The 12,876-nt window shown below is 46.3% G+C and overlaps 1 protein-coding gene across 1 annotated transcript in view; it reads right to left on the minus strand.

Annotated features, from left to right (window-relative positions):
- kansl1b (KAT8 regulatory NSL complex subunit 1b) overlaps positions 1-12,876 on the minus strand; it is a 273,163-nt gene that overhangs the window by 63,586 nt on the left and 196,701 nt on the right. Inside the window, 2 exon segments of the mRNA XM_038779734.1 lie at positions 5,299-5,448; positions 6,644-6,826. Of these exon segments, the coding sequence (XP_038635662.1) occupies positions 5,299-5,448; positions 6,644-6,826 (333 nt within the window).

Genomic DNA, 12,876 nt, shown 5'->3' on the forward strand with positions numbered 1-12,876 from the left:
ATACCATCCCCTGTCCTCGAGTGGGCCAACCCTTTCCCTGGCTACTCTCTTGCCCTTTACATATGTGTAAAAAACCTTCAGATTTTCCTTAATCCTGTGTGCCAATGACTTTTCATGACCGCTTTTCACCCTACTGACTCTTTGCTTAAGTTCCTTCCTACTTTCGTGAAATTCTTCACGGTCTTCGTATGCTTCCAGTCTTCTGGGCCTTACAAATGCTTCCTTTTTCTTTTGGACTAGGCTCACAATATCCCTTGTTAACCAAGAAAAAGGTATTAATTTGGGAAATTATAAACAGACCGTGACAGGAGGGGGACAGAGAGTACAAATCTAAGAGAAAATCACCCAATAAGGCCAGTAGCTACAAAAATAAAGGCTTTGCATTTGACTGTATGTAGCATTTGAAACTAAATAAATTAACTGGTAGCGCAAATGGAAACCAATAACTACAATGCAATTGCCATTCCACACACAGCTGCAGGATGACATGGATTGGGACCTGAATATTGAAGGGTACAGGATATTTAAGAGGGACAGGAAGTGAGGACAAGGTGGAGGGGTGGCTATATAAGTTAATGATGGCATTACCACAATTGAGAGAGATGACCCAATTCAGAAAAATGACAGATAATTGCAGAAAATAAGAGATCATGGTGTAGGGGGTAACATATTGGAATGGATTAAAAGTTGGACAGCCAACAGGAAACAGTAGGCAAAAATGGGCTTCCTTCTGGTTGGCAAGATGCAATGAGTGGTGAGCCACAGGGATCAGTGCTGGGGCCTCAACTTTTTTATAATTTTGATCAATGACTTGGATTTAGGGACCAAAGTAGTGTCAATAAATTTGCTTAATACACAAAGATAGGTTGGAAATAAGTTTTGAAGAGCACAAAAGGAGGCTAGAAAGGGATATAGATACATTAAGTGGGCAAAGAACTGGCAAATGGAGTATAACATGAGAAAATGTAAAATGGTCCATTTGGCCGGAAGAATAAAAAAGTTTAAGATCTAAATGGCGAGAGAATGCGGAGAAATCTGGGTGTCCTAGTGCAGGAATCACAAAAGTACTACAGGTACAGCAAGTAGTTAGGAGAGCTAATAGAATATTATTTATTGCAAGGGTAATTTAATATAAAAATAGGGAGGTTATGCTTCAGTTGTACAGGACATTGGTGAGACCACATTTGGAGTATTGTGTCCAGTATTGGCCTCCATATTTAAGGAAGAATGAAAATGCATTGGAAGCAGTTCAGAGAAGGTTTACTAGATTAATACCTGGAATAGGTGGGTTGCCTTATGAGGAAAGATTGGAGAGGCTAGGCTTGGATCCACTGGAGTTTCATAGTAAGAGGAGACTTAATTGGAACATACAAAATCCTGAAGGGTCTTGTTAGGATGGATGTGGAAAATATATTTTCTCTTATGAAAGGATCTAGAACCAGGGGTCACTGTTTAAAAATGGGTTGTTCAATTAGGCCAGAGATGAGGAGAAATTCTCTCCATGGAACTATCATCCTCTATAGTGGTGGAAACAGAGTCATTGGGCGTGATAAGTTCAGCTAGATGTCAGAGAAAGAATCATGCCCAAAAAGGGACGTGACCAAACAGCACATGAAGTCAGTTTTAAACAAACTTTGGCGAATTTACCTGACATTTACTGGTGTCCCCAGCGAGGCCACAGCGAGTGCCATTCATCAGGGTCCACACAAATGTGGACCGGGCAGACCGATACTTGGGTGGTGGTGGAGGGGGGGGGGGGGGGGGGGGGGGGGGGGGTCTTACAGGCTATCGAAGGCCCCATGGTGGTCAGGGTAAGTGCAGGGTGGCTCCCTGGCCCTCCTCCTGGAATGCCCAGTGGCACTTTGCCCCTACCACTGCCAAGAACACTGCCCAGGTACCAGTGCAATGGTGCCTGGGTGGCACTGTCAAGCCTCAGGGCCTGAGGGATGCCAATCCTATGAAAGATGGGTGGGGGTTTGAAGGGTTGAGGGGTGCATGGCAGCTAAAGAAGGGCCTCTGGGAGGTGGGAAATTGGGGGTGACTGGTGGGGCTCCTCAAAGGAGAGTCCTATAAGGGGTGTGAAGAGGGGGGAATCCCAGAGACCCCATAGCGGATGTCCTCACTTGGGTACTACTACCCCCCCCCCATATGTCTGGGTGGGGGGGGGGAGGGGGGGGGGGGGGGGCAACATTGCCCATGGGTGTGGAGGACCCACAAGCTCACTTAGAGATCGGGGCACCCGTTCAAAATGGTGACCCAATCTCGGCATTCAGCTCCTCAGTGTTGAAAAAAATTCTAAGTGTGGGCTAAACTGCTGAGAAACTCCCTGGGGCCTAAAAAAGTGACTGTGTCATTGGATAGCAAAGCCAGCAGAAAACCCCTGAAAAACCCGCCACAAATGAACTTAGACATTTTTCCATTGAATTCTGCCCTTTGAATATTTTTAAGGCAGAAGGAGGCTAATCGGTCCATCGAATCTACACCTCAGTACGAGCACCCCAACAAGGCCAACTCCACCACCCCATAACCCCATCTAACCGTTGGACAGGAAGGAGAATTTTAGCATGGCCAATCCACCTAACCGGCACTTCTTAGGGTGGTGGGAGGAAACCGGAGGAAACCCGCGCAGACACAGGAAGAACGTACAAACACTGTGGCACCCAAGACTGGGATTTAACCCGTGTCCCTGGCACTGAGGCAGTGCTAACCACACAGTGCCGTCCATAAGCAAGGGGGTGAAAGGTTAATGGGATAGGAGGGAATATGGAGTTGAGGTTATAATTAGAGCAGCCAGCAGCTAACTGAACTCCTGCTCCTAATTGGAATGTTTGAAAAATGTTTCTTCTGGCCACCTCTGGTTCTTCTTCTTGGTTTACAGGCCCCTGCTGCCCAGACAAATTTTCTCCTGGTTTACTCAAACATACACATGATTTTGAACATCTCTATTAAGACTCCTTTCAACTTTCTCTGTTTTAAGAGAAACACCAGCTTCCCCACCTTCTCCACATAATTGAAGTTCAACATCCCTGGTTCTATTTTAGTAAACCTCTTCCATACGCATATCAAGGCCTGTCATCCTTCCTGAAGTGTGGTGCTCAGAACTACATGCAATAATACACAATCTAGGGCCCAACCTTGATTGGAGATATAATATAATCTTTATTTGTGTCACAATTAGGCTTACATGAACACTGCAATGAAGTTAATGTAAAAAGCCCCTAGTCGCCACTCTGGTGCCTGCTCGGTACACTGAGGGAGAATTCAGAATATCCAATTCACCTAACAAGCACGTGTTTTGGGCTCCCACAAGTCTCGAAAGATGTGCTGTTAGGTAATTTGGACATTCTGAATTCTCCCTCTGTGTGGCGACTAAGGGCTTTTCATAGTAACTTCATTGCAGTGTTAATGTAAGCCTACGTGTGACAATAAAAAGATTATTAATTTTCCGCCAGTTCTGTACTCTGACCTTTGGATGTACCTTGTGCTTGTTGGCGGATATTTATTTAATGGGAGCCAGCATGTACTTATGTTGCCACAATGAATGATCTGATGTACATTTGCCTTCAGCTGGATAAGCACTACTAAAGACAGTGCTGGGTGATAGAATGATTGATTTTTAGTTTAGTAAATTCTATCAGTATACCCGCATGCATTTGAGTGTCCCTAGATTTCAGCCCAACACGTACTTGAATTTGGTAACTTAGAACAGTACAGCACAGAACAGGCCCTTCGGCCCTCGATGTTGTGCCGAGCAATGATCACCCTACTCAAGCCAATGTATCCACCCTATACCAGTAACCCAACAACCCCCCCATTAACCTTATTTTTTAGGACACTAAGGGCAATTTCGCATGGCCAATCCACCTAACCCGCACATCTTTGGACTGTGGGAGGAAACCGGAGCACCCGGAGGAAACCCACGCACACACGGGGAGGACGTGCAGACTCCGCACAGACAGTGACCCAGCCGGGAATCGAACCTGGGACCCTGGAAGCTGTGAAGCATTTATGCTAACCACCATGCTACCGTGCTGCCCCGACTTATGTCCCAACAAAGTTCCTTTTTAAAAAAATTTAGAGTACCCAATTAATGTTTTCCAATTAAGGGGCAATTTAGCGTGGCCAATCGAACTACCCTACACATCTTTGTATTGTGGGGGCGAAACCCACACAAACACAGAGGAGAATGTGCAACTCCACACGGACAGTGACCCAGAGCCAGGATTGAACCTGGGACCTCGGCGCCGTGAGGCAGCAGTGCTATCCCAACAAAGTTCCTGCTGTGCGACCGGAATCTCTAAGTTTATCTCAGTAATTTAGTTGGACAGTCAAACATATCAATGGGTTTTAGTTTGAATGCACAAAGGAAAATATACTTCAATCATTCTGCGAAACTTTGCCATTTAAAATGCATTGATAAAATAATCAAGTATGTCAGCTTGATTCACCAATTTTGTGGACCAACAGAGTTCGTCATCAAGCTGCTTCTTTGAAGCGAATAGGAAACACAGTCTGACTCGCACTCGTTCCTCCCTGAATAGAAGTTACTTTACTCCCATTACGTGAACACAAATATATGGCCAGGTCTGTGGTATCAGTTAAAACCTGTTTGACTTCATGTGATTTATGAAAATTAATACTGATTAATGTAAACACGAAACTTCATTTTGAAAGAAGCACACAATGGTTCCTTAGCTTTGATTCCGAATGCTGGATAAATTAGTCTAGTGCTGGTACAGGCTAGTTATTTACACAAATACAGCAAAAAAGCAGCTGAGTGGAAATAACAGAGACCCTAATACAATGAGCAGTCAGGTTACTTCTTGTAAATATACAAACACGCCAACAATTGTTTATTCCCGACCGGTATAAACGTAAAATGGGAGATGTGGTTGAACCATGGCTTACAAAGGAAATTAAAGCCAGCATTATATCCAGGGAAGAGTAAGAAGCCGCACAACATCAGGTTAAAGTTCAACAGATTTATTTGAAATCACAAGCCTTCGGAGCGCTGCTCCTTCATCAGGTGACTCCCCCTGAGCTGGTGGGATCAGGTTATTGAGTTGGACAATCAGCCATGATCATACTGAACGGCAGAACAGGATCGAAGGGCTGAATGGCATACTACGATTTTCTATGTACATTGTGGTATCTCTGTGCAAATTCCCGGTAACTTCTATAAAAGTAGTGGCTAAAATCACCGTTTATGCAATGGCGCTTTAAAGTGTGCTGAGTTATAACTTTGCATCTTCAGTTTTTTCTCCGGTTTAACTGATTTGCAGCTGAAGCAGAACTTACCCTCCGTTAGTTCTGTTGAAAGTTCCCGCTGCCTCTTTTTGTTCAGGAATTTTTCCTGTACTGGAGTACTCTCCAGTTTGGACACAGACAGTAAATCATCCAAGTTCTGTTTAAATGGCTTCTCTGTACGATTCTTATTGTGAGCATAGTCTGCAAAGAAACACAAGCACTTAAATGATTCAGTGTGTATTTACTTGCACCAATTTCAATACTTGCATCTAACAACTCCTGATCCTTCTGTAAAATAATTTGTTCCAAAGAAGAAGTAGGAACCGAGGTAGCCATTTCTCATTGATTCCAGGTCAAGCAGTTTGGCTGGTCCATGATTCAATTACACTTCACAAGAGCAACAGCCAGTTTCAAAACTGTTCTTACACCTCTCTATAATCCCTTAGCAATTTTCTCCCCTTTCAATCTTTTTGGATGAGCTAGTGACCTATAGAATACCCCTAGTAGTGTAATACCTCTATTGTTTCTTCACTCTCAACAACCAGATTCTGTCCTTCAACCACTCTGGGAAATCCACTCGCCAGGACTGTATCTCCTCAATCAATTCTGCCAGCCTTCCTCCTTTCATTCCTTCCCTATCTTTGCTCTAAACCTGTAACCAAGAATATTTAGTACCCAGTCCTGCCAGGTCTCCATCATTGCATTCCGGCATAGTTTTCTGGATCCACAGCTCACCAACTTTACTCCATGCATTCATAATACATGCACTGCAAACCCAATTTAGATGTTATTGTATTCCCTCTCGTTCTGACTGCACAGAAGATCTTCCTATTTCTTGCTCCCGTGCTACCTGTCTCTCGCAATTCCTGGTCTACTTTATTTTTCCCCTGCCTCTAGGCTCATAAACTCGTGCCAGGTTGGATTAAATCCTCCCCAATCACAAAGGAGCCAACTGTTAATGGATGTAAGTTGCTGCAAAGCCTTGATATTGGAGCTGCAAGGTACCTCTTTATACTTTTTGATTAGTTGAGGGCTAATGAAACATTGCTGCATTTCTGAAACAAGTAATTAACAGGGGATATCGTAGCATTGCGGCTTTGTTACTGGACTGGCAACCACAGGTACAAATTCAAATCTCACCATGGAATTGAAATTCAGTTAAATACATCTGGAATGAAAAAAGCTAGCATCAGTAAATGTGACCACAAAACCATACGGTTCACTAATCCTTTAAGAAAGAAAATCTGCCATCCTTACCTGGGCTAGTCTATATGTGACTCCAGACCTACAGTAATGTGGTTGACTCTGTACTACCCTCTCAGTGTATAGAGATGGGTAATACTGAAAAAAGAATGCCTCAAGCTATCTCACACATGGTACTGACCTTGATACTTACTGTCTGAGCTGATTATGGAGTTGGCAAGTTTTTGTCGTGCCCTGCGGGATGGATCTGACAGACTGGCCATTAACAAGCCTTTATGTTTTAACGAGAGCTTCTTGGAGACTTTGTTCTTGTCCAGTAATTTATTCTGCCAATGACCTTTCAGGACAGGTTGGAAGTGCATGCTCTGTGGAATGTCTGAAGAAGGAAATTTAAAAAAACATTAGCATCCATCCATACACAGCATCTACCATTTAGTGGAAAATTCAATTTTTCACCTCTTTGATTTCAGCGAGGCTGGCTTTACAACAGTGTTTGAATAATCCGGCCATGAATGTTTGCCTTGATAAAGGTGACTCGTCAAGGCTAGAATTTCAAACAACCAAAAAATGCATTGTTTTTATGTAATTTCCCCATGAGGAGGTCTCAAATAGAACACCCTTTTTGAGCTGTCAACTAATAATTTCAAAGCATAAACAAGACAACTGCATATTAATGCACATCCATCCCTAGCGGCATCAACTGCCATCTGTGTGCCAGAAGTGCAGCAAACTAACCTAAACTGCACTTCAATTACCAGAGAGTGGAGCAAGTTGCGATAGCTTACAATAGTAGTCATGGTTAATAATCAGGAGGGAAACACATTAATGGAACTGATTGACTAGTCGCTTTAGTGCTTTTGTGTAGATTATGAACGTAAAAGGAAGGGGAGAGAGCAAACAGAAAATCAGAGCTAGTTCTACTAGTGGTCAGGAAAATGGATTGGATTTGTTTATTGTCACGTGTATCAAGTACAGTGAAAAGTATTGTTCTACTTACAGTCCAGACAGATCATTCCATACATGAAAAAAAACCATAGGACATACATAAATACATAATGTAAATACATAGACATAGGGTTAAGCATACAGGAGTGTAGTACTACTCAGTAGAGAAGATGTGTGAAGAGATCAGATCAGTCCATAAGAAGGTCATTTAGGAGTCTGCCAACAGTGCGGAGAAGCTGTTTTTGAACCGGTTAGTGTGTGTTCTCAGACTTCTGTATCTTCTGCCCAATGGAAGAAGTTGGAAGAGTGAATAAGCCGGGTGGGAGGGGTCTTGTTTATGCTGCCCACTTTCCCAAGAAGCGGGAGGTGTAGACAGAGTCAATGGATGGGAGGTGGGTTTGCGTGATGCACTGGGCTGTGCTCATGACTCTCTGTAGTTTGTTACGGTCTTGGAATGCTTGGAATCTATTATTAAGGAAGTGATAATACACTGAGATCAACCAAAACGGGGAGGTCTCACCCTCCACGGTCTGGGAAGCGCTTAAGGCCGTACTAAGAGGGGAAATCATAGCCTACAAAGCGCAAAGAGATAGGGAGGAAAGGGTGGCTAGGCAGAAGCTGGTCGACTCCATACTGGAGGTAGACCATAAATACTCCGAGGCCCCGACTGTAGAACTCCTGGCGGAGAGAAAAGAATTACAAAGGAACTTTGACCTGCTCTCCACCAGGAAAGCAGTACACCAACTCCGCCAGGCACGCGGGGCCCTATACGAACACGGAGACAAAGCCAGCCGCCTGTTGGCCCACCAGCTGAGAAAGCATGCAGCCAGCAGAGAAATTGCGCAAATCAGAGATACCAGAGGCACGTTGGAAACAGAACCAGAGAGGATTAACAAAACCTTCAAGGCCTTCTACCAAGAGCTGTACACCTCAGAGCCCCCAACGGGGAAGGCTGGGATGAACCGGTTTCTTGACGGACTGAACATACCAGTTGTGGGAGAGGGCAGAAAACGGGATCTGGAAGCACCACTAGCACTGGGAGAGATCATGGAGAGCATTAGCTCCATGCAGGCGGGGAAGGCGCCGGGACCGGACGGATTCCCGGCGGACTTCTACAAAAAATTTGCGACAGCGCTGGCCCCGCACCTGCGGGAGATGTTCACAGACTCGCTAGCTAGGGGCACATTGCCACCCACGTTAGCACAGGCCTCAATCTCGCTGATACCTAAGAAAGACAAAGACCCAACGGAATGTGGGTCATACAGACCCATATCTCTGCTGAATGCAGACGCCAAAATACTGGCCAAAATCCTAGCCAAAAGGCTAGAAGACTGTGTACCTGAGGTGGTCACAGAGGACCAGACGGGCTTTGTCAAAGGTAGACAGCTGACCGCGAACATCAGGCGCCTGCTGAACATGATAATGACCCCCTCCGGGGAGAGAACACAAGAGGTGATCGTCTCCCTGGACGCAGGAAAAGGCCTTCGACAGAGTCGAGTGGAAATACCTCATAGAGGTACTGGAGCGGTTCGGGCTTGGAACAGGGTTCACCGCTTGGGTAAAGCTCCTGTACAACGCTCCCATGGCGAGTGTACAGACCAACAATACCAACTCCCAATACTTCCAGCTGCACAGGGGCACCAGACAAGGATGCCCACTGTCCCCGCTGCTGTTCGCACTAGCAATTGAACCGCTAGCAATCGCGCTCAGGGCAGCAAATAATTGGAGGGGGATCCGAAGGGGAGGTAGAGAGCACAGAGTCTCACTCTATGCGGATGATCTGCTCCTCTATATCTCGGACCCACAAAGCAGCATGGACGGAATCATCGCGCTCCTGAAAGAGTTTGGAGCCTTCTCGGGCTACAAACTCAACATGAGCAAAAGTGAGATCTTCCCAGTACACCCGCAAGGGGGGGGGGGGGGGGGGGGGGGGGGGGGGGGCAGCACTAAAGGGGCTGCCGTTCAAACAAGCCCGACATAAATTCCGCTACCTGGGGATCCAAATAGCCCATGACTGGAAAGGGATCCACAAATGGAACCTCACCAGCCTGACGGAGGAAGTTAAAAAGGACCTGCAAAGATGGAACACACTCCCGCTCTCCCTCGCGGGGAGAGTTCAGACGATCAAAATGAACGTACTGCCCAGGTTCCTCTTCCTGTTTAGATCCATTCCGATCTACATCCCCAAGGCCTTTTTCAAAGCGCTGGACAAACTCATCATGGCGTTCGTATGGGGGGGTAAAAATGCTAGGATCCCAAAGAAGGTCTTACAAAAACAAAACCAGGGGAGGGTTAGCCCTCCCGAATCTACAATTCTACCACTGGGCAGCAACAGCCGAGCGAGTAAGGGGATGGATCCAGGAGCCAGAAGCTGAGTGGGTGCGTGCGGAGGAGGCCTCCTGCATGGGAACCTCCCTCCGGGCCCTCGCCACGGCAGCCACTCCCATCCCCACCCAAAAAACACTCCAGCAGCCCAGTGGTGACAGCCACCTTCCAATCCTGGAACCAACTGCGGCAGCAACTTGGCCTGACCAAAATGTCGAACAGGGCTCCCATCTGCAACAACCATAGGTTCAAACCAGCACTGACCGACGCCACCTTCAAAAGGTGGAGGCAGGACGGGGGGACACTGACAGTCAGGGACCTATACACGGACAACAGGATCGCAACACTGGACGAACTGACAGAGAAATTTCAGCTAGCTGGGGGGAACGAGCTACGGTACCTGCAGCTCAAAAACTTCCTACGAAAGGAGACAAGGACGTACCACAACCGCCACGACAGACACTACTGGAAGACCTACTGGACGCAAGTATCCTAGAGAAAGGGAACTGTAGTGACATGTATGACCGACTGGTAGATAGGGACGACACCGTACTGGACGCAACAAGGAGGAAATGGGAGGACGACCTGGGGATGGAGATCGGGTGGGGACTCTGGAGCGAAGCACTGCATAGGGTCAACTCCACCTCCACGTGCGCAAGGCTCAGCCTGACGCAACTAAAAGTGGTACATAGAGCCCACCTAACAAGAACCCGTATGAGTAGGTTCTTCCCGGAGGTGGAAGACAGATGTGAACGGTGCCAAAGAGGCCCGGCCAACCACGCCCACATGTTCTGGTCTTGCCCCAGACTCGTGGAGTACTGGACAGCCTTCTTCGAGGTTATGTCCAAAGTGGTGGGAGTGAGGGTGGAGCCATGCCCGATAGTGGCGGTCTTCGGGGTTTCAGAACAGCCAGATCTATTCCTGGGGAGGAGGGCGGACGCCCTTGCCTTTGCCTCCCTGATCGCCCGCCGTAGAATCCTGTTTGGCTGGCGGTCAGCAGCACCGCCCAGAGCTGCGGACTGGCTGTCCGACCTCTCGGAATCTCTCCAAATGGAGAAAATCAAATTTGCCATCCGAGGGTCGGACGACGGCTTCCACAGAACGTGGGAGCCATTCATGCAACTGTTCCGGGACCTATTTGTGGCCAATGTACAAGAGGAAGAATAGTCGGGGGAAGGTAGCGGGAGGGGGGGGGGGGGGGGGGGGGGGGGCTACAGGTTCGTTACGGGGGTTCGATGGCTAGCTAAGGCCCAAAACCAAACTAAATAAACATGTTGAGGGGGGGGGGGGGGGGGGGGGGGGGGGGCGCAGTTACTACTACGAAGATGTTTACCTGTAAATATGTATGTTAATTTTTGCGTGTTTGTTTTTTTTTCTCTCTCCTAACAATTTGTAATATGTTCAATATAAAATATGAAAACTGAATTAAAACATTTATTAAAAAAAAGGAAGTGATAATAGACCCTGTAGAAAATCATAGACAAAATCACCATGATTTTAAGAAAGGGAAAGCATGTTTGACAAATCTATCGCGCATGATAAATAAAAGGGAATGAGTGGATCTGGATCTTGAAAAAGACATTTGATAGTGATGGGGCGTTAGGGTGGCACAGTGGTTAGTACAAAGAACAAAGAAAATTACAGCACAGGAACAGGCCCTTCGGCCCTCCCAGCCTGCGCCGATCCAGATCCATTATCTAAACCGGTCTCCTATTTTCCACGGTCTACTTCCCTCTGTTCCCGCCCGTTCATATACCTGTCTAGATGCCTCTTAAATGATGCTATCGTGCCCGCCTCTACCACCTCCGCTGGTAAAGCGATCCAGGCACCCACCACCCTCTGCGTAAAAAACGTCCACGCACATCTCCCTTAAACTTTCCCCCTCTCACCTCGAAATCGTGACCCCTTGTAACTGACATCCCCACTCTTGGGAAAAGCTTGTTGCTATCCACCCTGTCCCTACCTCTCATAATTTTGTAGACCTCAATCAGGTCCCCCCTCAACGTCCGTCTTTCCAATGAAAACAATCCTCATCTACTCAACCTTTCTTCATAGCTAGCACCCTCCATACCAGGCAACATCCCGGTGAACCTCCTCAGCACCCTCTCCAAAGCATCCACATTCTTCTGGTAAAGTGGCAGCCAGAACTGCATGCAGTATTCCAAATATGGCCTAACCAAAGTCCTATACAACTGTAACATGACCTGCTGACTCTTGTACTCAATACCCCGTCCGATGAAGGCAAGCATGCTGTATGCCTTCTTGACCACTATCGACCTGCGTTGCCACCTTCAGGGTACAATGGAACTGAACTCCCAGATCTCTCTGTACATCAATTTTCCCCAAGACCCTTCCATTGACCATATAGTCCGCTCTTGAATTTGATCTTCCAAAATGCATCACCTCGCATTTGCCTGGATTGAACTCCATCTGCCATTTCTCTGCCCAACTCTCCTATCTATCTATATTAGCATGAAGTGAAGAGCAGCCAAAGGCTGGAAAACCGAGCAGGAATAAATGGGTTATTTTCATCTTGACAGGCTGTTATTGGTTAGGTGTTTCAAAGATCAGTGCTGGAGTTTCATCTATTTACAATTCGTATCCAAGATTTTGATGAATGGAACCAGCATAAAGTCGAAGGTGTTGATGACACAAAATTAGATGAGTGAGTGAGATGTGAAGAGGGCATAAAAAGGCTGCAAGACAGGTGAAACGTAAAACAAGAGATTTGCATTCATATAAGCACTTTTTACAGCCACCAGACATCTCAAAGTGCTTTACAGCCAATTAAACTTTTGGCCACTGTTGTAACGTAGGAAAAGCAGCAGCTAATTAATGTCCAGAAAGTTCCCACAAACAGCAATGTGGTCATGACCAGGTAGTTAGTTTTTAGTTCTTCCTGCTCGGTTTTCCAGCCTTTGGCTGCTCTTCACTTCATGCTAATATATCATACTGTACCCATGAGCCTTTGTTTTCTGTAAAAACCTTTGGAAGGCACCTCATCATCGAATCATAAAATCAGTATAGTGCAGAAGGAGGCTATTCCAGAATAGCTCCTCTGCTCTTCTTCAAAGTAGTGTTATGGGATCTTTTACATCCAGGAAAGGGAGCATACTAGATTTAACATCTCATCTGAAAAGCAGCACCTCTGATGAT

Source organism: Scyliorhinus canicula, chromosome 19, assembly GCF_902713615.1.
Source record: "Scyliorhinus canicula chromosome 19, sScyCan1.1, whole genome shotgun sequence".
Taxonomy (NCBI): domain Eukaryota; kingdom Metazoa; phylum Chordata; class Chondrichthyes; order Carcharhiniformes; family Scyliorhinidae; genus Scyliorhinus; species Scyliorhinus canicula.